General features: G+C 49.0%; 3 protein-coding genes across 7 annotated transcripts in view; 2 read left to right on the forward strand and 1 right to left on the reverse strand.

Annotated features, from left to right (window-relative positions):
- Window positions 1–140: 140 nt before the first annotated feature.
- Window positions 141–17,652, reverse strand: Inka1 (inka box actin regulator 1). 2 transcript variants are annotated; one of them, XM_035443950.1, is made up of 3 exons: window positions 17,508–17,652; window positions 14,857–14,941; window positions 141–982 (listed from the first exon to the last, which is right to left on the reverse strand). In XM_035443950.1, the coding sequence occupies exon 3, from the start codon at window positions 950–952 to the stop codon at window positions 182–184; it is 771 nt and encodes a 256-aa protein (XP_035299841.1). In that variant the 5' UTR covers window positions 953–982; window positions 14,857–14,941; window positions 17,508–17,652; the 3' UTR covers window positions 141–181. The 2 variants fall into 2 exon arrangements, with proteins under 2 accessions (XP_035299841.1, XP_027270320.1); XM_027414519.2 differs by lacking the exons at window positions 14,857–14,941; window positions 17,508–17,652 and adding an exon at window positions 1,634–1,837.
- On the forward strand, window positions 1,683–14,851 carry Cdhr4 (cadherin related family member 4). The gene is made up of 19 exons (XM_035444238.1): window positions 1,683–1,878; window positions 7,191–7,432; window positions 7,538–7,700; window positions 7,777–7,868; window positions 9,192–9,302; window positions 9,871–9,974; window positions 10,163–10,299; window positions 10,505–10,688; window positions 10,787–10,940; window positions 11,163–11,256; window positions 11,636–11,839; window positions 11,921–12,060; window positions 12,468–12,618; window positions 12,707–12,927; window positions 13,136–13,278; window positions 13,710–13,766; window positions 13,867–13,953; window positions 14,168–14,196; window positions 14,695–14,851. Exons 1-19 carry the CDS (start codon window positions 1,683–1,685, stop codon window positions 14,748–14,750), a joined length of 2,565 nt encoding a protein of 854 aa, XP_035300129.1. The 3' UTR covers window positions 14,751–14,851.
- A 233-nt stretch (window positions 17,653–17,885) lies between the features above and the next one.
- Ip6k1 (inositol hexakisphosphate kinase 1) overlaps window positions 17,886–26,615 on the forward strand; it is a 47,004-nt gene continuing 38,274 nt past the window's right edge. For 3 of the 4 annotated variants that reach the window (XM_027414529.2, XM_035443951.1, XM_035443952.1), the window contains exon 1: window positions 17,886–18,079. The gene's annotated coding sequence lies outside the window, so the exon portion shown is untranslated. Of the gene's footprint in view, window positions 18,080–18,214; window positions 18,438–26,615 lie in introns of those variants that run through there. The other variant, XM_027414530.2, reaches the window with a different exon arrangement.

The following is a 26,615-nucleotide window of genomic DNA, read 5'->3' on the forward strand; positions in this document are numbered from 1 at the left end:
GGATGGTCAGGCACATGTGTGTGACATGGGCAAGGCTGGGACCCTGGAAAGGAGAGGGAAGACTCTAGATTGGCCTGCCTTGGTTGTGTTCCACAGGGCTGGGGATGCTTCCTGAAGCCTCAGGAGTATGGAACCAACAATCTAGAAAAAGGCCTTTATTGTCCCTGGATGGAGGGCAGGATCAGAGGTGGCTGACATCACTGTAGATGATGGGTTGGCGGCTGCGACAGTTCATGAGGGCTGCAAATCGTGAGATGTCCGCAGGCAGGTCAGGCTCTGAACGAGGTGGGCATGACAGCCGCTTTCCTGCCATAGCTGCCCGACGAGCCCTGGCCAGCCGACGCCGTAGCTGTTCAGAGAGGCCTAGCAGGAACTGAGGGGGTCGAGCACGGGCTCGGGGTACACCACCATCACTCCCCTCACTGGCTGCCTCAGGCAGCTCCATCCAATTGTGAACTAAATCAGCAAAACAGTTATCCCCTAGCACCAGGGGCTGCCGACTCCGGCCCCTGTTCAACAGTGCTGCCGTCCAGTCCTCTGCTTCCAATCCCTGCCAATGTTCCAGGCAAGCATCTGGAGTGGACTTGGGCCGAGGACGGTGGGCAGGTGGTATGCCAGTTACAGCTGCCCTGCTACGCAGGGGGAGGTCACTGACTGAGAAACGCTGGCTATGAGGTGGCCGTTCTGAGGATGCTTGGCGCCGGGGTACAGACAGTTCCTCCTCTCGCCATGTACTGCCTGACACCTCTGAAAAGCCAGAGTCCCAGTCTAGGGCATGCTCCCTAGGATGTCTCAAAGATACACCCTTGTCTTCAGCTACCAAGGCTTCCTCTTCCTCCTCCTCTTCCACACAGCAGACAGAATCCTCTTCCAGAGCATCTGAAGCCCTGAACTGGCGGTTGGGCTGTACACTTGGATCACTTTTGGGTTTGGGTTGCAGTGGGCCAGACATTGGAGGCGAGCCTGTGTCCCGACCACACAGCTGAAGGAAAGAGAGAGCAGAAGTCGGAGAGGGACTGCTTATCACCCCTTAGTGTCTGACCAGGCCAGCCCTATACAGAGAGTTCTAAAGGACTTAAAAAGCCTCTGGGCAGCAAGGCCGAACTGTAAGCATAGGGCCCACATGGGGCACTGGCACTCGAGGCTCCTGTGGCTCCCATCCGCAGAGCTGGTGGCAGTCCTGCAGGCTGCAGCACGCAGGGCCGGGCAAGTCAGCACGCGCCACCAGGGCGGGCAGGCCGGCAGGCAGGCAGGCAGGCAGGCAGGGCAGAGGAAGGAGGTATAGGCCAGCCTATGGTAGGGGATGTCCACAGCAGCGCAGCACTTCTTTAGGCCGTTGGTGCTCCCTGCCAGTCCTCTCTCCCAGAAACCTCTCTCCCAGACCATTCTCTCCCGCCGCCGCCGCCGGCGGCAGGGCCAGCTGGGCGCCTGTTACCTGATGCCCAGAACAGCTCCCAACGTCAGAAACCCGAAGCGGGCCATCTGGGCCATCTGCACCGCGCTGCCCTGCCCCCATCCTGACTCGGATGGGCACCCGGAGCCCACTCCGTACCCGTTTGCTGTCCCAGCCAGGCGGCAGCCACGCACACACACAACACACATCCTCACAACCACACCCACTCCAAAGCCTCACCAGTTCCCAGCGGAGCTGGCTCAGGAAGCTGTCAAGGCGAGCGCTGTGCATGTTGGTGCTGGTGCGGTATCCTCTGCGATCACCCGCAAGAGCCGCGCCGAGTGGGCCGGGTCGGCCCGCCAGCGGCGTCCTCACCCTTGCCTTACTCCCAGGCTCCTCGCACTCGGGAGCTCCCGCCGCTGCCGCCCCAACATCTGGCAGCCGCGCCCCGCCCCGCCCCCGGCGCCCCAGCCAATGGAGGCGGGGCGGGCTGGGGATGCCCTACCCCCTTCAGCCCCGCCCTCCAGCCCCGCACGGCTGAGGAGTGGGACTGTAGCACCTCGGGAGACAGGACTGCGTCTCCGGACCCCCTGATGTCTCAGGAGGTCTAGCTGACCGACCTCCTCCCGCCCCGCGCGCTCGTCCAGTGTTCCCTGGTGACATAGCGGTCTCTAGTACTGGGGACCCCGATGCGACGCCCACGTGTGATCTGACGATATTGTGGCCACTCGGGGTCTGTCAAGGCTGGCCTTGACAATCCCCGAAAATGATAAGACTGAGATCCGGCCTCTTGACTACTCTGCGTAGAGCCTTAAAGCTGGCAGGGAGGGAAAGGATCCCTTTCGGCATCCCTCTAGCCTGGTCTGAGCCGAGGTGGGCTGGACCGCCCTCTAGTGGGGACCGCTGGGCCATGGCCTACATCCCCACACCCCAGCACCATCAGCTCATAAATTGGGTGCAGGAATGGAAAAGAAAAACTGCTCTTTGGCCAGAATATTTAGAGCCTCTCCCCTGAGGCCATTCCATAAACAAAGGTAGATTCCGAGACAGCCTGGACCTACCCAGCAGGCAGGAAAATATAAGACAATGAGGGCAATAAGTTCAGTTGAGGGATAGGACTCTTTAAAAGACGTTGCTGAGTGGGGCTGTGGTGGTGCACGCCTTTAATCCCAGCACTCTGAAGGCAGAGGCAGGTAGATCTCTGTGGTCAGCCTGGTCTACAAAGTGAGTTCCAGGTCAGTCGGGACTGTTACACAGAGAAATCTGTCTCAAAAAAGCAAAACAACAGAGACGTGGCTGACATTGATATGCAACTGGATTCAGTTCATTTAAGTCCAATGAGGAGGGACACTTCCTTTTTTTTTTCTTTTAATTAGAAAGAAAATTATTTTACATGTCAATCCCAGGTCCCTTTCCCTCCCTGAGGAGGGACTTTTTTTGTTGTTGTTTTCTTTTCGAGGCAGGGTTTCTCTGTAGCTTTGAAGGCTATCCTGGAACTAGCTCTTGTAGACCAGGCTGGTCTGGAACTCACAGAGATCTGCCTGCCTCTGCCGAGGAGGGACATTTTAAACGAAAGGGTCTGTCAAAGTAAAGGACACCGAGGGACAGGAGCTAGGCAGACCAAACTATGGAAGACACAGATGTGTGATGATGGGGCAGGACTCTGTGGATTAAGGGGGAAAAGTCATCAAAACCAAGCTTCCAGCACCCTTAGAGGGAACTCTGGGTTTTATTTTTGGTGCCATAAGAAGAAGCATGGGACTTTTTCAGAGAATGACCAGTGCTGGTTCCTGCCCCATACAGTTGTTTTGGGAGAATGACTCTAGAATCAGTGTGGAGGCTCTATCCTTTATCCCAGGTAAGACTGTGTATGGAAACCTAGTTCTGGGCCCAGAGAGCAAACAGAAATGTCATTCTAGAGCAGTGGTTCCTTTTTTTGGGGGGGGTGGTTTTGGCCTTTCAAGACAGGGTTCTCTGTAGGTTAGGAACCTGTCTTGGAACCCACTCTGTAGACCAGATTGGTCTGGATCTCACAGAGATCTGCCTGCCTCTGCCTCCTGAATGTTGAAATTAAAGGTATGTGCCACTACTGACTGGTTTGTTTTGTTTTTTGAGACAGAGTTTCTCTGTGTACCCCTGGCTGTCCTAGAGCTCACTCTGTAGACCAGGCTGGACTCAAACTCCAGGATCTGCCTGCCTCTGCCTCCCAAGTGCTGGGATTTAAAGGCATCTGCCTTAACTGTAATTTTGTTACTGTTATGAGTCATAATATAAATATGATATGAGTCATCCAACAGGGTCATGACCACTATGTTGAGAACCACTGTTCTAAAGTATGTTTTGGAGCTAAAATCTAGTCTGACTGATGTATAGATGCAGGTAGGGAAAGAACATAAAGCATGGATTCCAAATTTCCATCCTGAGCAGCTGTCTGGATGAACCTGCCATTTAAAAACATCCAGTAGAGTTGGTCTATATAATGTTTCAGGACAGCCAGGGCTTGAGATAGCTCAGTTGTTAAGAGTGCTGGTTGCTCTTCCATAGGACCCTGGTTCAATTCCCAGCACCCACATGGCAGCTCACAACTATCCATAACTCTAGTACCAGGGGATCTGATGCCTTCTTCTGGATTCCACAGGCATTGCATGCACATGCTTCACAGACATACAAGCAGGTAAAACACACATATGTGCCTTAAAAATAAATAAGTTTTTAAAAAAGAAAAAAGAAATTTGTTATGGAATATTACTTTAACTAGGTAAAGATGCGTTCCATATGTTTATGCTGCAGAATATTGCTCCTCAGTGTTAAGGTGCGTTCCATTTGTTTCCACTGCCTTTGTTAATGAAGCAAAGATGTGTTACATTTGTTTCATCTTGCCTGCCTAAGGCACCTGATTGGTCTAATAAAAAACTGAATGGCCAATAGCTAGGCAGGAGAGAGATAGGATGGGCTGGGTGGCAGAGAGATTAAGTAAGAAAAGAAATCCAAGCTGGAAAAAGAAAAGGAGGGAAAAAGAGAGGGATATGCCTGGGGCCAGTTGCCAGGCAACTGCCAGACAGCTGCACACAGAGTAGATATACAGACAGAAACAAAGGTAAAAAGCCCCAAGGCAAAACATAGATAAAGAGAAACATTAAAATAGGAGCTAAGACCAAGCATTCATAATTAATAACAAGACCATGTCATGATTTGGGAGCTGGTTGGTGACCCCAAAGAAAAAGCCTGATACAACTTGTCTTGAAAACTAAATAAAATAAATCTTCAAAAAAAAGTCTGAAAGACTAGGAGAAAAGGAAATGATCATTGGGGACATGTGAGCCTTGAGGAGATACAGGCTCAGCTGCTAGGGGTATGGTTGTGGAGTCTACGAGAGATAAGCACTGGAGGGTTGGACTGGGAGGTAAAACCAGGTCACAGCCTTGCAGGAGGTGGAGGTAATGAGTATAAAGGAGGGAGCAGTGAGCAGTTCTCATGCCTTAAAGCATTTTGCTAGACTGGGGAAGGAAGGATGCAGAAGCTGCAAAAAAGCCAGACAAGAATAGAGAAGTAAGATGAGCCTGAAAGAGCATGGGGATTTTAGAGCCCGAGGAGTGAGGGCAAAGGACAGATGTCTGGAGGTGGGCAACAGTTCAGACAGTGAAGCGCTTGCCAAACAAGGATAAAGCCTTGAGGCTACTCAGAACCCGTATGAAAAAGCCAAGTGTGGCAGCAAGGGTTTGTCACCCCCATGTGAGCAGCAGAGAGCTGGTTGCTGAGGCTTCTTGGCAGACTAGCCTAGTCTAGTTGATGATCTCCTGGCCAGTGAGAGATCCTGTATCAAGCAACAACACAAAGCAAGGTGAACAGCTCCTGAGCAATGATACCTGAGACTGACCCCTACCTAGCCTCTACATGTGTGCCAATCCAAACACTGACCTGCACTTATACACGAAAGAACACACTTCTGGCTTGAGAGTGTGCCTGTAGTCTCAGCTACTTGGGAGGCAGAGGCAGGAGCAGTCTGGACAACATAATGAAGCCCTGTCTCAAAATAGGGCTGACTTATAGGATAAAAAAACCTAAGACCCTGAATTTCAATCCCTGGATCCCACAGTAAGAGAGAGCTGACTCCTGAAAGCTGTCCTCTGACCTCCACACAATGCGATGGCATGTACCCACATATGCACACCACATACACACTCACACACACCACACACATCACACACATTCACATACACACAGCACACAGCTCACACATACACAAATAATAATTAAAATTAACAGAATAACAAGACCAGAGAGATAGCTCAGTCCTTAAGAACATTTATGGCTCTTTTAGAGGACCTGGGTTTGAGTCTCAGAAACCATATAGAGCTTCAAAACCATCTGTAACTACGATTCCAGAGTTTCTGACATCCTCTTCTGGCCTCTGTTGACCCAGGGCATGCATATAATACACACACTATATGCAGGCAAAACATTCACATAAAAAATAAAACTAATTAGATGTTAAAAAAATTAAGTTGGCAAAAGAAAACCACTGGTGATTAAGAACCCTGCCAAGGGCAGTTTTGTGGGAGAGGGATGAGCCAAACTCATGTGGATAGAAAAAAGAGCGATAAAGGGCTATAGGAAGCAAGTGAAGAAAAGTTAAAAAAAATGATAAATGTATGTTGGTATAGACCTGTAATTATGGCATGAGAGGTGGGCGGGCAGGAAGATAACGAATTTGAGGACACCCTGGACTACATAGAGAGACCTTGTCTCAAAAAGATTTTTTTATAATGAAAAAATATAATAAACCGACAAATCTCAAAGATGCTGACTCAGTAAATGTTAGTCTGCATAGGTTTGTGCAGTTGCTTCCCAGATTAATACATTGCACAGCTTCAGTCCCTCTCAGAAGCAGTCCTTTGTCCCCTCCAGTTGATATTCCCACAAGTAACATTACTTCACCCCCCACACACCCCATGTCCCTTAAGACAGTGTTTCTCTGTGTAGCCATGGCTGTCCTGAAACTCACAGAGATCCACCTGCCTCTGCCTCCCTGGTGCTGGGACTAAAGGTGTGCACCACCACTGCCCAGCTCCTGGCGGTTACTTCTATTTCATCTACAAAGGATTCTTTATGTTGAATGTAGACAACTTTTGAGAGATTTTCTTGGTGGCTGGGCTTAGATTTTATAGGTAGATAGTGTTCTAATGATGGGAAGAGGCAGCTAGAATGCAGACTCTGTGGGGTGGCTTGTCTTGGGGCTAATTTTCCTGGGCACTGTACTTGCTCTGTCTCCAAGGACAATGTGACCAATTTCACCATCTGTAGCTTGAGCCTCCTCCCCTTGTATCCCCTCAGGGTAGGGGTAATGAATGGAAGAATTCACTGGAAATAGCTGAAGATGGGATTTTCCAGCCCCTCCTGGAGCCTGCCGGGGTCCAAAGTTCTGTCTGCGGGTGGGAGGAGCTGGAGTCTGGGAAGCCTATCTAACAGTTATGTTAAGCTATGTTTAAGCAACTAGCCTGGCAACAGAGTTAGCCTAACAAACAGCTCCCTCTGCCATCTCCTCAGGCTACCATGGTGCTGCTCAGGCTCCTGGCACTTCTTTTTGCTTTATTTATCTCTGGTGAGGAGCAGGTGGGCGGGGGGGACTCCAGTTTTCCAGTGAATTTCTGACCTTTAGCTAAGCTAATGTGGAGGCAGAGGCCGAGGGACCTCTGGCCCTTATTCCTTATCTTGGCTGTTTCTTCAACCATGATCTCTCTACCTTTAAAATGTCAGCTGTGGGAGGCAGGAAGGACTTTAGCTGCTTGGCCTCCAGATGTGGTCAGAAAAAAAAGGTATTGTTATATTTCTATATATGGCTTTCTCCTAGTCCTCCACAGCCTGCCTTGGTCCATAGATATCTCTGAAAGCCAAGGCCCTGGCACCATCCTTCAGCCTTTCTCCTTCAACTGCTCCTCCTACATGCCCACCCTGGAGTTACTTAGTGTGAGACCACCTACCAGCTTCTTCAACAACCCCAGCCTGCACAGGCAGGATAAGGGAATCTACCTGGGAAAGGTAAGGTCATGGGTACAACAACTAGGGATTGTGGGGATCAAAGCCAGAAGTAGCGCACAGAGACAGAAAGCTTAGGTCCTGCATGTTGTTGCCACCCCACCACAGGTGACCTTGAGTAGCTCTGCTAGGCTGGATGCCCTTGCAGTAAACCGCTATGAGCTTCAGCTGCAGTACAAATGTGGCAACTTTGTGCTAGAGGGACCACTCTTTGTTCATGTGCAGCGGGACCCTGGTCGTATCCGGTGTGCTGGTCCATTTGCCAGCCCAGGTGAGGCTGGGGGTGGCAGGTTGGAAGAGGAAAGGCAAGGCCTGAACAGAGCCTCCCTGACTCCTTCTCTGGACAGCTGGGGAATTCATCTATGTGCCAGAGACAGTCACCCCTGGGGCCCTGTTGTACACTCTGTTGCTGCCAGGCCTAGGAGTCCAGAGAGCCCAGGTAAGCTCAGAACACAGGGCAGGGAGTGACAGGATGTGGGAGCAGGCCACAGGGAGAAAAGTCACAGTTCCTTCCAGGCTAGGCATAGCCTTCAAAACCCCGAAGTAGACAGTTGAACCTCTGCATTGATGCATGTTCTTGGAGAGGGCCAGTAAGAGCTGCCTACCCTCCCATCAATGAGGGCAGTTTCCCACAGGGACCAGTCTTCTGAGTTCTATGTGTTCTGAGTTCTCCACGACCATTTTTTTTTTTATCACTTTTGTAAGAACTGTGGGTTTTCCCCATTTTTTATTGTGAGTGGATGCACTCCGGTATGCATGAACATACACATGCTGTAGCATGTTTGTGGAGTTTAGAGGACAACTTCTGGGTGTTGGTTCTCTTCTTCCACCATGTGGGTTCCCAGGGCTAAACTCAGGCTGTCCACACTTGGCAGCAAGGCCTGAGTCAACTCTGCTGTGAAATATTTTAGCTAGATAAAGATGTATTACATTTGTTTATGCTGTAGAATATTACTTTAACGGTGTAAAGGTGAATTAATTTTGTTTTTTGCTGATTTGTTTAATGATGTAAGTATGTGTGATTAATTGTGTAAAGATGTGTTGTATCTGTTCCATCTTGCCTGCCTAAGGCACCTGAAGTGCTTTATTTAATACAGAGCTGAATGGCCAAGAGCTAAGCAGGAAAAAGGACAGGTGGGGCTGGCAGGGAGATAGAATTAATAGGAGGAGAACTCTAAGTTCAAGAGAGGAGGGAAGAGCAAGAAAAGTGGGAAGAGAGAATACGGGACACTCCCGGAGCAAGAAGCCAGGCACACACCAGCCAGTTAGCCATAGAGAAGCCATGAAAGCAAGTCATACAGAAGGAAGGAAGGTGATAAGCCCCAGGACAAAAGGCAGATAAAGAGAAACAGGTCAATTTAAGTTAAAAGAAAGAGCTAGCCAGAACTGTGTCTAAGCTAGGCTAAGCATTCAAGGCTTTTAAGTCTCTGTGTCATGATTTGGGAGCTGGTTGGTGACCCAGAAGAAAAAGCCTGGCAAATAACTCACAAGGTTTTTGTGTTTGTGTTTGAGACAGCCAAGGTTACGTAGAGAGATCCTGTCTAAAAGAATTTTTAAAAAATCCTGAAGGGTATTTGTTTTAGCAGAAAGTACCGAGGATCAGAGCCAGGGATAACAGTGGAAGATACTGGGGTAATCAATGGCAGGATTCAGAACTGTCAGAGATAAGCCGTAGCCTGCTGGCTTATTGAAGGATGTTGACAGGGAGTACTTGGGGCACTGGGGACTGGAGAGGACTACTAATATATCTCTATTCTGTTAGATGAACATAACCAGTGCCCAAGACCCTCCATTCTTCCCCGGGCCTTTCTCCATTGATGAGCAGGGATTTCTGCGGGCACCATCCCAGGGCCTCAAAGGTCAGGCTCCAAAGGTAAGCATGGCTTCGGACCTGGGGATAACTGTGGATCGATTAGGACCACCATATTCTGAAAAATTTTGTTCTTGGCTACCTTGACTAACATGTTTGTCTCAGACCACTTGCTGCCCTCATGGTGACTGTCCTCTCAGTTTGGCTTTGTTCTATACTGAGATATGGAAGTCCAGAAAGAAGACAGGCCTGTAGCTCTGGGATCTCACAGGTCCTCTAACATATATGCAGTGTTTATGGCAATCAAACTTGGAGAGAAAACTTTGGGTAAAGTGGCTATTGAGAAGGAAGTTCCCTCTTTAAAATTGTCATTTCTGCAATTCCCTGGGTTCCATCCACAGCACCACAAAAACACACACACTTCCACCTCTTAGTAACTGGCTCTTAGCAACTAAAACCTAATTCACACTTTGACTCAAAAGAATTAGTGGCCCAGAATTATAAGGACTCAAAGGGGTACTTGTCAGCAGCATAAGTCATAGGGTTCTTTGTGGAGGTCTTGAGGACTAGGAATGGAAATAGCAGTGGACACATAACATGGTTTTCTTCCTGACATACATGCATTTGACAGACCTTCCAGCTGCAGATTTTAGTGTCCTCGGGAAAAGGCCAACGCTGCAAAGGGATGCTGACAGTGAAGGTTTTGCCTGCACCCTCCAGCCAAGTCTCCTTCCCGTAAGGCTCCCCTACCCTGGGAACAGTGGAGGAGTCTGCATCTATCCCCAGGGAAACAGCTGGGGTAGGCTGCAGGGCAGCTGGAACATTCAAGCTCCTATAGGAGGAGAGCCCTAGGGAGGGAGGCACCTGGGGACCCTGCTGGAGTGAGCAGGAGCAGGCAGGAGCTAGGTTCACTTTTGGTTCAGACAGAAGACACAGAGTATCACCATCTCAGAGGATCTGGTCCCTGGGAGCAAGGTGATTCAGGTCGAGGCTAAGGGATTCAACTTACTCTATGAAATCATTTCCCCACGGCCCAGCCCATTCTACTCCATTGGACAAGGTGAGGGGAGGAGGCAGGTGGGTACTGGGGATGTCTGTAGCTGGGAAAGGGTGGGACACAGAGGTAACTCCTATCAGAAAGGTTGGTGTTGAGAGCCCCGACCTTAAAGAAAGAGGCGGGAATGATCAGAACTCGCCCTGGGGCAGTTGGTGGAGAGCTGGACTGAGCTGGGGCAGGGAGGAGCTTTGTTTCTTATCCCTTCCAGCTGACGGGGTAGTGCGGACCACCATGCCCCTGGATTTGGCTCGCGCTCAGGGCGCTGGAGTCATGAAACTTCAGGTGAGGGCCTTTGAGAAGCTCCGGCCTTGGGCCAGTGCCGAGTTCGATCTCACGGTTAACGTGCGGGCGGTCAACCAGTGGCCCCCACGCTGCCATCCAGCGCTACTGGTGTGAGTACCCGGAAGCCATGACAGGGTTGGTTGGGGTGAGATTACTTGGCTCACCATTGGTCCAGACTCCTGTCTTGCCTCCCGCCCTCCACTCCCAGGACTCAAATCCCAGAGACTGCACCTGTGGGCACTGTGTTGAACTCGCTCACTTGTGTTGACCCAGACTCTACCAGCGCGCCCCTCAACTACCAGGTGCAGTTCCACAACCCTCCCGACTCTGCCAGCCTCCGTCTTCGTGACAGAGTCCTTGAGGTGCCCAACACCCACTCCTAGATTCCCATGCAGACAAGGTGGGTGGACCAAGGTTGGTTGGCATTGAGACCATGGAGGTGGGATGGAGTATGTTTGTGAAGACAGCCTGAGTCTGGAAAACTAGGTCAAGGTAGGCTATGCGTGGATACCCTGGCTTGAGGTACTGTGACTCAAGTTCTTCCAGATCCTGGGTTCATCTAACTCTCTGGTCCCCTTGGCCAGGTGAATACCACACTGGACTGTGACACTCCTGGGGCTTGCTTCCAGCATGCAGCTTCCATCATGGTGTTCGATAATGGTCAGCCCCAGATGACCAGTGAGTGACCATACTTAGGCTTGAACATTCAGGACAGGGCTATTTTGTCCACGCCTTTCTATCCCCCAGACGTAGACAGCTTTCTTCCCTCAAAAACTACATCAGGGTTGTCTCAGTTTAAGATCCCTAGGGTGTCTCTCAAGACCCCCCCACCACCACTCTGGGTGGTGGTGGCGCACACCTGTAGTCCCAGCACTCGGGAGGCAGAGGCAGGAGAATCTCTGAGTTCGAGACCAACCTGGTCTACAGAGCTAGTTCCAGGACAGGCTCCTAAGCCACAGAGAAACCCTGTCTTGAAACCTATCCCCCTCCCCCAAAAGAACCCTAGGGCAGGCCTGGGTACCTCAGGCCAGCTCCTTAACTGCCAAATGGTCCCCAGCTGAGGTTCCGGTACTGGTGATGGTAACACCCGTCAATGAGTTCTCCCCAGCCTGTGTCCCACGTACGTTCCGAGTTCGGGAGGACGCAGGGCCCCTCACTCTGCTGGGCTCCATAGTGGGCACGGATATGGATTACCCTCATAACAGCCTTGAGTACTACATCTCTGGTGGACCCTCCACCTTTGCTGTGGATCGTCTCAGTGGTACTTAAACCCCAGGGCTGGGAGGGGAGGGAAGGGGCCAGAGTTGGCTCTGCAGGTTAAGGCTGGGACCATCTCTTCTAGGAGAGCTTCATCTCCTGGGACCTTTGGACTATGAGCAGCAAAGATTGTACAGGATCACTGTTCTGCTGATTGATCACAGCCAAGACTGGAACCTCAACCACCATCGCTCAGGTTCATGTACTGTAACCATTGAGGTTGAGGTAATTGACCTCCAAGTCTGGGGAAGACTAACTTCCCTCTGGCCTTTTGCTTGCATTTCCATGCCTCTCTCTCTCTCTCTCTCTCTCTCTCTCTCTCTCATTTTTTCATTTTTTTGAGACAGGGTTTCTCTGCATCCTGACTGCCTGGAACTCACTTTATAGATCAGGCTGGTCTCAAACTCAGAGATCCACCTGCCTCTGCCTCCCTGAGTGCTGGGATTAAAGGCGTGCGCCATCACTGCCCAGCGATGTCTCATGTGGGCTGGTCCAGGGAGGGGCTCACTGTGGAAAACTTACCACCTGTTGCTTGCCACTTAGGTTCAGTGTTTTCAAAGGAGGCTGAGGGGCTAGCCCGGGAGTTTGAGGAATTGGCTGTAGTCACTCCTAATGTGGTGGCCTTTCTCCAGGATGTGAATGACCATGCCCCCGAGTGTGAGCCTCCATTTCAGGAACTCACCATCTACACTCCCTTGGGTCGTAGCATGGAGGTGACCAAGGTGTCATGCTGGATCCCTGAGGAGCCACAGCGCTCAGCGTTCTCCTACAGCATCGTAGGAGGTGTGACTATGGGGGGGGGGGCTACCAACCTGTTGGTGAGGGGCAGGCTAACGTAGTGTAACACCTTCTCCTACCACTCTGCTTTCAGGGAATAGCCGGAGCCAATTTAGACTGCAAGGGAGCGTCCTGATGTACAATGACACTGTACTGGGGCCTCCATGGCCAGAGCAGCCCTGCACCTATGAGCTATTGGTCCATGTTGCTGATGTGGGCCCTTCCGTCCCCCACCTCAGCACCACGGCCACCATCATTGTGCATCTAGTTCCTTGGAGGGCCAGCACTGTGGCCACCAGCACCCACAGAAGCACAGTGAGGGGGTTCTCAGGCTCTTGGGGGTTGGGAGAGAGGATCTTGAAGGGTGAAGACACCTGGCTTTTTAGATGGAATTATGAGAGAAAACATTTTGGAGAAAACTGCTAGGTGCAAAAAGTAAATCTGGGGTATGAGGTGCCCTCTTCATAGAGGATTTGAAAGCTGGACTGTCATGGCAGTGGCAAGTCTGTGGCCCTCTTTTTAGGTGTCCTCAACAATGACACCCCTGATTGTGACAGACGTAGAGACTTTCTGGAAGCCAGAGCCTTGGTTTGTGGTAGTGCTGACGACGACTGGTGCAGCTTTCCTCCTGGCTCTGGGCTGGCTCCTCAGCAGGGTTCTAAGGAGGTATGTTTTATCTCTGCGCTCTCACTTCCCAGCCTACATAGAGATACTGGCTGGAATTGGTAGTTTTGCTCGATATTTGATGACACTGCTAACACTGGTGGACAAACAGATTGAGGGGGCTGCTGCTGTCTCTCCAGAAGTATTAAGAATGAGACACTGGAAGTGGTCTCCATCATTGGTGGAGTCCAGTTTTGGAGTTGGATGGATAGATAGCTCAGAGCTTGAAATTTACCCATTCCCAACATCTGTTTTCTTCCTGATATCTGCCCTGCTTCTGTAAATTGAATCCTCTGAGTCTAGGGGTAGGGCAGATAACAGTGTGGACATCTCACACAGGCACTGGCTGTTCCTAACATAAAATGACATGATAACACTACTCCTTAGTATTAACAGGCCTCTACTTTCACTGCTTCTTCCTTCTGGCATTTTAGGTTTGCCCAGTCATTACAGGCACCTAACAAACCAGCCAGAGCTCTGTTGCTAAACAGGTCAGTCTCCTTTGCTTACCTTATGTCTTGGGAACCCATCTCCTAAACTTAGGCTGGGGCCCAGACTCTTATCTTGTACTTCTACTCCGATTTGCTACAGCATCCAGGGAAATGAAGGATCCATTGAGAGGCTCAAGGAGACACCAAGAATGGAGATGTCCCAGGTACCCAGAACTTCCATGAGTCTGCTATGCCAGCTCATATCCCAAATTGAGGGCACTGAGGCTGCTCTAGGAGTACTCCCTATTCTTGTAAAGCCTGCCTTCCTGCCTGTGAATGGCTATCCCCGTGTGGTGGCCCACACCACCACCAAGATAGCAGAGGCAGGTGGGCACAAAGCCCTTCCATCTGCTCCCTGTGGGCAAGGTTCAACTCACTGTGCCATTTTATTCTTTTCAGCAGCATTTTGATGGCAGAGCCCACGATGTCTGTAAGTCTCTTTTGATAATTATTCTCTGCTTGGGCCCTCACCCTTTCCCAGAATCTTCTCTTTCCTTTACCCATCTCTTTTTTTACTGCCACCACTAAGCATCCATCATCTACATTTTCACAGACTGAGCTCTTCTCTTACCCCCACTCACCCTCTATCACCCCCTCACCTTCAGCCATCTTCCATCAAGAACCAATGGTGCCCAGATGACCCCTCAGACCTGGTCTTGTCCCAGATCACAGTGGGAGGGAGATGGTGGTAAGGGGAAAGCTCCCTAGATCTTCCAGTTTCACTAGTAAAATTGTAGCAGAGTAATCTGCCGTTAGCTGCTGTAGGGGAACTGGTATCCATTGGCTTTTTGTTCATTTGATTGGAACCTCAGGGTTCTTTGCTGAAAGGGAAAGGAGGAGATGAGTTGGATCCCTGGGGAAGGGGTGAGGACCCTGCTTAGGTCAATAGTCCCTTCTCCCCTCCTCTCTCCTGCACATCTGAGCTCAGGCACAGGGAGAGATTACCTGTTCAACACTCGCACCGGAGCCCGGCGTTGGCTCTGAGGCCAAGCAGCTGGCTCACTATGTGTGGAACCCTCTTTTGACATCATCATAGCCTGCATTTCCAAGTCGATTTAGTAATAAAGATTACAGACAGAACACTACCCACCTTTTTGTAATCTTTGTGTGGGAGAAGCTCTGAGATCTGTTTCCTGGTTCTTACTTGGAAAAAGTACCACCTCCTTGTGGGCACCCTATGGGACAGGAGATTATTTCTCTGTGAAGAAGTGAAGAAGCATTGTCTAATGCTCTGAGAGCAGACTGACACTTTGCAGAAGAGGCTCTTTGTTAGTAACTGATGGGCTTCCAGTTGTCTGTCTACTAAGAGATTTGCTGCTGCTGGTTTGTTTTTTGTTTTTTGTTTTTTTTTTGTTTGTTTTTTGGTTTTTTTTTTTTGAGACAGGGTCTCACTGTCTAGGCCTAGTTGGTCTGGAACTCTCTATGTGGACCAGGCTGGTTTCAAACTCATAAGATTCATCTTTTGCTTCCTTAGTGCTGGGATTAAAGGTGTGTGCCACTATCCCCTGCAAGTCTTGGGTTTCTTGTTTGTTTTGGTTTTTCGAGACTGGGTTTCTCTGTGTTAAGTATTGGATGTCCTAGAACTTGCTTTGTAAAACAGGCTGGCCTCAAACTCATGGAGACCCACCTGCCTCTGCCTCCCAAGTGCTGGGATTAAAGGTGTGTGTCACCACCACCCAGCAAAATATTTGTCAATGTTTATTGAGACAGGGTCTCTCTCTCTCTCTCTCTCTCTATATATATATATATATATATATATATATATATATATCTCGGATGTCCCAGAACTCACTTGTAGACCAGGCCAGCCTTGAACCCACGGAGATCTGCCTGCCTCTACCTAGTGCTGGGATTAAAGGCATATACCACCTTGCCAGGCAACATTCTTAAAGACATGGTTTCCTTTGAAGTTTAGACTGGCCTGGAACTTGCATGCCTGCCTCAGTCTCCTGAGTCATGGCTGTCATGGCTGGCTTCACATTAGTGCATATATGTAAGTGCACATGCATCCTCAAGTATCACCTCCCTAACCCTTGAGATGGGGTCTCTCACCGACCTGAAACTCGCCAAGGCCAGGCTGGCTGACCACTGAGGCCTTGGGACCTGCCTGTCTTCCTTTCCCAGCACTAGGGTTACAAGTGAGTGTCAATCATGTCTAGCTTTTATTCTACTTTTAAGATATATTGTAGATTCTGGGGCTCTCCCTCTCCAGCTCAGTGTTTTTGGGTTTTGAGGGTCCCACCAGCTCTTATGGGCAGCTTGTCAACTTTGTGTAGAGGTTGTTGGGAAGGATCTGGGATTTCCACATGAAGTTAAGTGTGGGAGAGATGTGGGAATCTGTGCTTAACTAGTCATGGAGGGATTGATGAAAGCCTCTTTCTGATGGTGATTCCATGACTTCATATCTGTTCACTGACTCGGTATTGCGTGGCTCTTCCTGTGCTAATCTAGGTTGCACATAGCCAGGGGCCTTGCAACAGCCTGCAGAACAGATTTTCCTGTTTACAATGCTGACCCCATGTCCAAACTGGCACCATGTTTGTCTCCAAGAGTACCTGCTATCTGAATACACTTGACTATTATCTTCAAGTTATCTCAATCTTCCCCTTTTGTCAAATCTGTGGGAGAATCGGACAATCTCCATTCTGGGGCCAGTTATATTGCCCTAGGCTGAGGGAAGAGTATGAGTACCTTCTGGAAGGACATTCCTGTGGTCTTATTTTAGAGACAGGGTCTCAATGCAGCTCTAGCTGGCCTGGAACTCACTATGTAGACCAGGCTATTCTCAAACCCAGAGATTGGCTTTCCTCTGCCCCTCAAGATTGAAGGTATGTATTACCACCATGCCTTGCCCAGGAAGAAGACTCTAAGCATTTTTATGTGTCTGAATAGGTCGTATGTGTGCTGCTGCCCATGGCGTCGAGATGAGTGTTGGGTCTCTGAAAATGGAGTTACAGGCTGCTGTGGGCTGCCCGGTGTAGAAGCCGGAGGGCAGAACTCGGGTTCTCTGGCAGAACAGCAAATGCTCTTAACCTCTGAGCCATCTCTCCCAGAAACACTCATTATGGTGTCTCCATCAAAGCTTGAATGTTAGAGGCTTCAGGCCCAGCAGCCTGCGAGTGGCTACAGGGGGCTTTACCTGAGTACTTGGCTTATTTTAAGAGCTTATTGAGTTTTCCTCTTGTTCACCCTCATTTTATAGACAGGGCAAACAAGTCTCAGAAGCTAAAACTCGAAGTTCTAAAGTTAACTAGTCAGGGCATGTGGGACCAGGTGCTGTGGTGCCCTTGGTATCTTAACCTTGAAGTCAAGTCCTGGGCTAGGCCTACTGTGGAGAACAAGGGATGGGCATCTTCATGGGACTCAATAGTTTGCCTTGGAGACAGGTCATAATAGCCAAGGGCAAAAGGTACTGTCATAGGAACTTAAGGATGCTCTGGGGCAAAGAGGAATAACCACTGTGTGCTGAGACCTTGTGCCCGATGCAGATTTAACGCTATGCAAAATAAACCGGGGAAAGGGGAAGCTAGGAGCTGAGAAGGTAGCACAGAAGGCTGTGGCTGGGAGACGCTTAGAAAACACTGGTTAACTCTGGAGCTAGAGAAGGTGAGAGGCCCATCGCCACCACTTCCTAAGGCTGTGTGACCTTGGCTTCAACCTCTCTTCTGCGCCTCAGTTTCCTCACCAGTGGACTAGGGTAGATCCCAACCACAGAGGCAGACGACAAAGCAAATACCGTACCGTTGACATCCCTAAGTGTGTGCAAGAAGTATGATAAATGCAGCCAGCTCAAAACCCGAAAGTGTTGCGCAGGTGAGAAACGCCAGGGCGCTCTAGGCTAGCCTGTCGCTAGCAAAAGCGCCGCCGCCACCGCCACCGCCACCGCCGCCGCCGCCAGCAACTCTGAGGATGGCGCGCATGCGTCAACTCATGCTGTCACAGTCACGTGCCCCAGGCATTCTGCACGAGAGGCACACTCTGACAGACCGGACGGTTGACGAATCGGCGGGGAGAACTCCTGCAGGCATCGGGAGGACAGGCTGTTGATTGGAGAGAACCGCGGCCAGGGGCGGGTTCTTTGCTGTCCTTGGTTACTATGACGCCCGGCCCCCGCCCCCTCGGCTGGCCGCCATCTTGTTGTTGATCCGTACCCAGTGGGCAGCGCCAGGAGCTGGACCGAGCGGCCGGTGCGGGGCCGCTGCTGCGGGGCTCAGCCGCCTGCGCTGCCTGCCAGGGGGCGGGCCGAAACCTGGAGGCCCGGGGGGCCCAGCTCCCGTGGGGAGCCGTGGGCGCCCGCTGCCCGGGTCCGGCCGGTGAGTGACAGCAGTCGGGCCAGAAGACCCGCCCGACACCCACGGCTAGGGTGGCGGCGGGCGCGGGGTTGTGGCAGGCGCGCGTAGGGCAGGGTCGGGACTTAGGCCGAGCATCATTGGAACAGCATCCCCGCGTCCCGGTTGGCCTTCCGCGGAGCCTCCCAGATGCTGGCACGGAGGCTGGGCGGGCAGCCCGGGTGGAGGTCGGAGCACCCTGTGCCCAAGGAGCAGCCGGCGGAATAGCGGGAAACCTGTGTTTCTGACTGAATCCCCGGGGGCCTCTGACCTGGGGTGCAGGGATGTGCTCGCTGCTCGCTTGTCCTCCCGGTGGTAACGTCCCTCCAAACCAGTGATAAATGTACGTGGCTCTTAGATATCACACCCTTGCGAGTAATCTTTTTCAGCCCGCTTGAGGCTAAGATTAGAAGAAACAGGCCTAAAATGCCTTGTGGGCCAAGCAGGTTGGTTATCAGGGCCCTGTGGTTTTGGTAGGGCCCGTCTCTTTGCATGGAGACCCCTTGGAGCCTTCTGTGCTCTTCCGGACTGTATACTGCTGCTTCTTGAAGAACCTGGTTAAATGTCCATAATGGCTGAGTTTTATCTGGGGGTTTAAGTTCTTTGGTGCTTGACCACCACTCTTTTTGGAGAGTGTGTTTTAGGAGGATAAGGAGGTGATTTGGTTAATTATTTTTGTCTCCTAAAGAGACAGTACGTTAGGAGTATGTTAGGACTACTAAAAATATTTTTATTGTGGATGGTCTTGAGCTGTCCCATTAACTTTTTAACAGAACTGAAACCAGGTATAAGAGCTCATGCACTCGACTGAGGCAGGAGGATTGCCTGCGTTGCAGGCCAACTGGAGCTGCATAGCAAGACCCTGTCTCGAAACAAAAGCAATGCTAAATGTCGATGCTGGGTGAAAACAGCCTGTTTCTTACGATGGAGGTGGGGCTGGCGATCCCCAGAAGAGTGTGCAGCTCTAGAAAGGGCCCTGGCTGCGCTAGCACACATTTTTACCCAGGGTCCCTTAGCTTCTCCATGCAGGTGTCTTGCATGTTGTCGTCATATGAAACCTACAAGAGATGATGGAGGAGGTCAGGCAGGCAGTACGCTTCATTTCTGTTAGGCTTATGTCACCTCTGAATGTTTATTTTGAAAGAAACCAGCACCCTGGTCTGGAGGTGCCTTTGGAAAGGCAAGGGGATGCAGTTTGCTGCTGTTCTGCTTGTGAGGAGGAGAGAGACGTAGCATTGTTCCTTATTTCATCACCCTTCCACAGGACCATTTTTTGATGATTAATAGCCTTAGTGAAATAAAGTTTCTTGGGTAGTTATTAAAGGAAGGAGATACTAAAGTATTAGCTTCTCAAAGTGCACCCCTCCCATTGCTTTTACTTATTTATTTCTGGAAGTTAAATCAGTCACAGAGTTAATTTTTTGCTGTTTGTGCTAAAGTCACTAACCCTTAAGTTAGACTCTTATCTCATTTTGGGTATTGGATCTCTTAGTGATACAGAAGGAGACAATTAATCAAGTTGTCAGCATTGTCTTCTGCATACAATCTCAGGGAGTTCAAAGGCTCATTAAACTCTCCTTGGTCTGTGCTAGACCTGCTGTTCCGAGGAAATTAGAATACATATGAACTTTCAATATCTTTGTTTAATGTTTGTTTTATGCTTTGTTTACTAGCTTATGAATAGGGTATGATGCTTGAATCAACAGTTACCCAAAGACTATAGCATTATTTCTGTGCTGGGTATTTTAAATGCATCATAAAGACCATTTTTATGGTAGTTCGTCCTCTGTCTTCTTTGTCTTTGCATAATTCATTTGTAAACTTCAACACTAGGGGTTTTTTTTTGTTGTTGGTTGGTTTGGTTTTTCGTGACAGGGTTTCTCTATGTAACAGTCCTGGCTGTCCTGGATCTCCCTTGGTAGACCAAGCTGACCTCAAACTCATTGATAGCCAGATATCTCTGCCTCCCAAGTGCTTGGATTAAAGGTGTGTACCACCACTCTGGGGCCACTTTAGGTTTGTTTATTTATTTATTTTAGTTTTTCGAGACAGGGTTTCTCTGTGTAGCCCTGGCTGTCCTGGAACTCACTCTGTTGACCAGGCTGGCCTCTGCCTCACTCACAGAGATCTGCCTGCCTCTGCCCCCTGAGTGTTGGGATTAAAGGCAGTATACCATCACTGCCTGGCTCACTTCAAGTTTTTTGAGATCATGTTCTTTTTGAATCTCAGGCTGTTGTGGAAACTCAAAAGTCACCTGTTTCCTCAGAGTGCAGGGACTTCAAGTGTACATACACCTGGCTTAACACTTTTTTTTTCTTCCTTTCTTTTTCTTGAGATTTTCTTAGCATAGCCCTGGCTGTCCTGGAACTCACTATGTAGACCGGGATAACTGCAAAATCACAGAGATCCACCTTCCTCTGGCATGGGCTGGTTTAGCACTTTTAAACTATTAGGAACAGTTAGGTATCACAGATGGTGTTATTCTACACTAGAGGGCAGAGGAAGGTAGATCTCTCTGAGTTTGAGGCTACCCTGGTGTACAAATTGAATTCTAAGACAGCCAGGGAGGGCTACACAGAGAAAGCCTGGGGTGGGGAGCACAGGGATGGATAAGATTATAGGATGAGATCTGAGGTCCTAATGTGGCATCCAGAGTGTTGTTGTTGCCCAGCTAGCTCCAGCCCACCTCCTTAGGTTTTATCTTTCTCACCCACCGACTAAACAGCTTGCTCAGCATCCCGTATGTATGTTGCTCCCCGGTTCCTCTTGTTTGCTGAATCCCATGACCTTCACCCCTGTTTAGGAGTCTCTTACTTTTCCTTCATCGTTTATCTCCAGAGTCCAGTTCATGTCTTCCCTGGCTTTATAAAACATCTCAAGCATTTGATTCCTGGAGCATATTCCACTCCCTTTGAACTGCAAAAGCATTAAACAAGTAAACCTTAAACAGCAGAGTAGGATTTGCTCCGCTTTCTGCACTGTGCTTGTGTGCATATACATGTTAGAGAGTGTGTAGCAGTCAGAGGACAACTTCCTCTCGCTTTATCATGGGTTGTTGTCATGTTTGTGGCAGCACCCTTATCCCTGAGCCATTTTGCCAACCTTGTTTCATTTTTTTTTTTTTGAGACAGACTATTACTGTGTAGCCTAGGGAGGCCACCAACTTGTTTTGTAATCTAGGTTGATATCTAACTCTTAATCTTAATTCTCAGTGTGGCTGGAGAATGAATGCCTGATCGTGACTACTGATCCTGAACCTGCTCATATCTTTTATACCCATCTAGTGCTGGGATTAAAGGCGTGTGACCCCAGGTGCCGAGATCATCTTTGTGTGAGCTGTTTCTCTTTAGGACTGGGTCAATCTTGTGTAGATCTGGGTAGCCTTGGACTCACAGAGATTGTCTGTCTCTTAATCCTGAGTCCTAGAATTAAATGTGTACACCACCACCTCCTAGCTCTGGCTGCTGGAATTGAAGGTGTGTGTCTGGTTTCTATGGCTTGTGTGACTTTACTTTCTGAATCCTCAGGCAAACTTTAATAAATCAAATAATATATCACTATACAGACACAACATAACAGAAGAAGGCAGAAGACTTGTAGGGAATGAGTACAGCGTATGTACAACGCCCCCCTATGCCCACCCAAAAAAGTTCTGGGGGGAAACATGGTAGAGTGCCTGTCTCATGGATAAGACCCTAGTTTCTGGAGCTGGAGAGATGGCTCTGCAGTTAGAGCACTGACTGCCCTTCTAGAGGACCCAGGTTCAGTTCCCAGCACCTACATGGCAGCTCAACAGCCACCTGTATACAATTCCAGTCCCAGGAGATCTGACCCCCTCTTTTGGCCTCTTCTAGCCTCTGGTCACTACATACATGTGATACACAGACATTCAGGCAAAAATACCCATGCAAAACAAATAAACAAACACCTTAGTTTTAGTAATCCCCACATTACCACACACACACAAATGTTTATTTTAGTGGTACAGTATCTGCTTTCTGGCAGGGACACTTCTTTTTGTCTTTTTGCACTTGAATCTAGATGAGAACAACTAAATGTTTATAAAGAAATACTAAATCTGAGTTGGAAATGAAATATAATTACACAGGGAAATGAAAGGGAGTGGACAAATAGAAATGGCAATTTGGTGGTCATGGATCACCACCTTTGCCACATCTGAAGTGCCCATGTTTACTCTAGTGATCTGTGGGTTCAGGTCTCAGTGTTTCAGAACTAAGCCAGGGTGGGGAGTGGGGGGATGGGGAGAGGTGCCTATCTCAGGAGGGCCTGTGTGCTCCATTCCCTTCCTGGCTAATGCCAGTCTTGGCTCTTAGAAAGTGTGTTAGGCTTTCTCTCTCTCTCTGTCTCTCTCTCTGTCTCTCTCTCTGTCTCTCTGTCTGTCTCTCGCTCTGTCTCTGTCTGTCTCTCTCTCTCTCTCTCATGTTTGTGACATTATGCTGCTGTTGTAGGTTTACTTTTCTTTTTTGAGATAAGATCTTAACTGTGGTGCAGACTGGCCTGGGAATCACCCATGTAGCCCATGTTGGCCTCACTCTGTGACCCCCAAGTGATACTTAAAGGAATGAGCCATTATGTTCGGCACATACACACCTCAACCCCATCTTTCTATTTTCTTCTTTTAGACAGGTTACCAGTGTAGCCCTGGCTGGCCTGGACTTACTATGTAGACCAGGTTGGGCTCCAACTCATAAGTGTTCTTTCTGCTCTCTGGCTCCCAGGTGCTGGGATTAAAGGAATGTACCACCATGCCTGGCAGTATGTACCCATTTTTTGTTTGTTTTTTTTTGTTTTGTTTTTTCGAGACAGGGTTTCTCTGTGGCTTTGGAGGCTGTCCTGGAACTAGCTCCTGTAGACCAGGCTGGTCTCGAACTCACAGAGATCCGCCTGCTTCTGCCTCCCGAGTGCTGTGATTAAAGGCGTGCGCCACCAACGCCCCGAGAGTATGTACCCATTTTTAAATGTAGATGTTCATTTCTGCTTCAGCAGACTTTGAGTAGTGGGTTCCAGATGAACTAAGAAACTGGTTATCTTAATTCTTTAAAAATATTTGTTTTTACACTTGTTGTGTGCATACCCATGTCATGGTATGCATTTGGAGGTCAGAGCACAACTGTCCCAGTTACCTCCCCATTTGCTTGTTCCTTTTTCTCCCTCTCTCCTCTTCCTCTTCCTCTCTTTTGTGTAACAGTCCTGGCTGTCCTGGCACTTACTCTGTAGACTAGCTGGCCTTGAACTCACAGAGATCCGCCTGACGCTGTGCCACTATGCCTGGCTCCGGCAGACAAACAGGCTCCTCCTTCCCTCCCTCCACACCTGCATGCACACATGTGCATGCATACACATAAGTTAGGTTTTTATAAAAGAGCCAGGTGGTGGTGCACACCTTTAATCCCAGCACTCAAGAGCAGAGACGGGCAGATCTCTGTGAGTTTGAGGTCAGTTTGGTCTACAAATCGAGTTTTAGGACAAACAGCTACACAGTGAAACTGTCTTGAAAAACAAAACAAAAACAACAAACAAACAACAAAAGTTAATCCATCTCTCTAGCCTGTAGGTTAAGACTCTTATATTTGCTGCTATGGTTTGAAATTACATTTAGTGCTGCTATATCACCACCACGATTCCCCACCCCCAAAGAAAAGGGTTCTGAGTTTCTGAACCCCTTTATGAAAGTTTTATTTGTAGAGTTATTCCTGCTCATTACATGAAAGGGGAGAGTAAGTAGGGTAGGAGAGTGGGGCTAGGACTGGACGGTCTCTGTCTCTAAAGGAACTTTATTCCATTTTATTTGTTTTATGTATGGGGGAATTACACAGGCTATGTTGTACATGTTGGGGTCAGAAGACAACTTACAGGAGGTAGTTCTTTCTGTCATGTGGGTTCTAGGGCTTGAACTCAAGTCATCAGACTTGACAGCAAATGTCTACCCACTCAGCCATTTAATTGCCCCCCCACACACACACACAGGGTCTCATGTAGCCCAGGCTAACTCTGAATTTCCTGATCCTCCTGCCTCTACTTCTCTGCAATTACAGGTGTGCACCATCATGCCTGACCAGCTGCACTCTTCATGTCTAAAATTTTGATGTCAGTTGAGTAAGAGCACCTTGCAGGTGATAAAAATCTGGGTATATTATGATTGAAAGTTATTTAGAACTTATTTTGTATAGTGTTCCGCTGCATATAACCCTGCAGGCCAGAAGGGGGCACCAGATCTCATTACAGATGGTTGTGAGCCACTAAGTGGTGGCTGGAAATTGAACTCAGGACCTCTGGAAGAGCAGCCAGTGCTCTTAACGTCTGAGCCACCTCTCCAGCCCCAGAATGTGTTATTAAGCAACGTATTTTGAAGCCAAAAACTCATAATGACAGTGCTGGTAGGGATGTGGAAAAATTGGAGACCTTACACACCCTAGTAATGGGGATGGAAAGCTGTGCAGCAGCTTTGAAAATCCTCCCTGCCTCTTCTCTCCCTCCCTCTTCTCTCCCTCCCTTTTTTCTCCCTGCCTCTTCTCTCCCTCCCTCTTCTCTCCCTGCCTCCCCTCTCCTCCCTCCCCTCTCCTCCCTCTCTGTGTATCCCAGTATCCCAGCTGGCCCTGAACTCATAATTCTGCTGAATTCTGGGGCTAGAGGCATGTCTCATTATGCCTAGCTTTAGACAGTTCTTTAACTGCTTGTAAATTTTTATAGCATCAGCATTAATAACAAGAGGGATGAAGAGATGGCTCTGCAGTTGAGAGCTCTTGCTGTTTTTGATTTTTTTTTTGCAGATTTTTTTTTATTTGAATTAGAAACAAAATTATTTTACCTGTCAATCCCAGTTCCCTTCTCCCTTCAGTCCTCCCCTACCACCACCACCCCCAACTAAAACCCTACTTATCACACATCCTTTCTGCTCCCCCTGGATGGTGAGGCCTTCCATAGGGTGTCATCAGAGTCCATAGTATCCTTTGGGATAGGGCCTAGGTCCACCCCTGTATGTCTTGGCTCAGGGAGTATTCCTCTATGTGGAATGGGCTCCCAAGTCTACACCTATGCTAGGGATAAGTACTGAACTACTACAGGAGGTCCCGTAGATTTCCAAGGTTTCCTAACTGAAACCCATGTTCCTGGGATCTGGATCAGTCCCATTCTGATATCCCAGCTATCAGTCTGGGGAGCAAGAGTTCCCTGATGTTCAGGTCAGCTGTTTCTGTGGGTTTCACCAGCCTTGTCTGGACCCCTTTGCTCCTTACTCATCCTTCTCTGCAACTGGATTCCAGTTCAGTTCAGTGAGTAGTTGTGGGTGTCTGCTTCTACTTCCACCAGCTGCTGGATGAGGGCTATCGGGTGGCATATAAGTCAGTTATCAATCTCATTATCAAGGGAGGGAATTTAAGGGAGCCTCTCCTCTGTTGCTTAGATTGTTAGCTGGTGTCATCTTTGTAGATCTCCAGACATTTCCCTAGTGCCTGATTTCTCTGTAAATCTAAAATGTCTCCCTCTATTATGGTATCTCCATTCTTGTTATCATCTATTCTTCCCCTGGCTCAACCTTTCTGCTCCCTCATGACCTCTGCATCCCTCCTCTTCTCCCCTTCTCACTCTCGTAGCTCCCTCTCCCCTTTAACTGTGCTCCCAATTTGCTCAGGAGATCTTGACCCTTTCCCCTTCTCCAGGGGACCATGTATATCTCTCTTCGGGTCCACCTTGTTTACTAGCTTCTCTGGCAGTGTGGATTGTAGGCTGGTAATCCTTTATACTCTATGTCTAAAATCCGCATATGAGTGAGTACATACCATGTTTGTCTTTTTGTTGATTGGGTTACCTGGCTCAGAATGGTTTCTTCTAGTTCCATCCATTTTCCTGCAAATTTCAAGATTCCATTTTTTTTTTTTTCTGCTGAGTAGCACTCCATTGTGTAGATATACCACATTTTCTCTATCCATTCTTCGGTTGAGGGGCATCTAGGCTGCTTCCAGTTTCTGGCTATTACAAATAGTGCTGCTATGAACTTTGTTGACAGATGTCCTTGTTGTATGATTGTTTTTGATTTTTTAAGACCGGGTTTCTCTGTGTAGCCTTGAAGCCTGCCCTGGAACTCTCTGTAGACCATGCTGGCCTAAACTCACAGAGATCCCGCCTGTCTCTGTCTCTTGAGTGCTGTGTGCCACCACTGCCCAGCTCCTCTTGCTGTTCTTACAGAGGACCTGAGTTAGGTTCCCAGCACCCAAGTCAGGTGGCTTGCTTGTCTGTAACTCCAGCTCTAACATCTAGGGCCTCTGCAGGCACACACTTACACAGACACCCGCCCACCCTCTTACACATAATTAAAATTAAATCTTAATAACAAAAGAAAAACAACTGGAAATGTCCAACATCATAAGGAGAGGGGGCTGCTGCTGCTGGCGCACACCTTTAATCCCAGCACTCGGAAGGCAGAGGCAGGTGGATTTCTTTTGAGTTCAAGGCCAGCCTAGTCTACAGAGTGAGTTCCAGGACTTCCAGAGCTATATAACAG

The sequence above is a fragment of the Cricetulus griseus genome, chromosome 4, assembly GCF_003668045.3.
Source record: "Cricetulus griseus strain 17A/GY chromosome 4, alternate assembly CriGri-PICRH-1.0, whole genome shotgun sequence".
Taxonomy (NCBI): Eukaryota; Metazoa; Chordata; class Mammalia; order Rodentia; family Cricetidae; genus Cricetulus; species Cricetulus griseus.

Excerpts from the sequence above, each read along its gene's own strand:
- Cdhr4 (XM_035444238.1), top strand. The coding sequence starts at position 1,683 with ATGTTGGTGCTGGTGCGGTATCCTCTGCGATCACCCGCAAGAGCCGCG. Across the intron at positions 7,869-9,191 it reads TAGGAGTCCAGAGAGCCCAG|ATGAACATAACCAGTGCCCA; the intron begins GTAAGCTCAGAA and ends CTATTCTGTTAG. Across the intron at positions 12,061-12,467 it reads CTGTAACCATTGAGGTTGAG|GATGTGAATGACCATGCCCC; the intron begins GTAATTGACCTC and ends GCCTTTCTCCAG.
- Inka1 (XM_027414519.2), bottom strand. The coding sequence starts at position 1,684 with ATGCACAGCGCTCGCCTTGACAGCTTCCTGAGCCAGCTCCGCTGGGAA. Across the intron at positions 983-1,633 it reads GCCAGCTCCGCTGGGAACTG|CTGTGTGGTCGGGACACAGG; the intron begins GTGAGGCTTTGG and ends TCTTTCCTTCAG.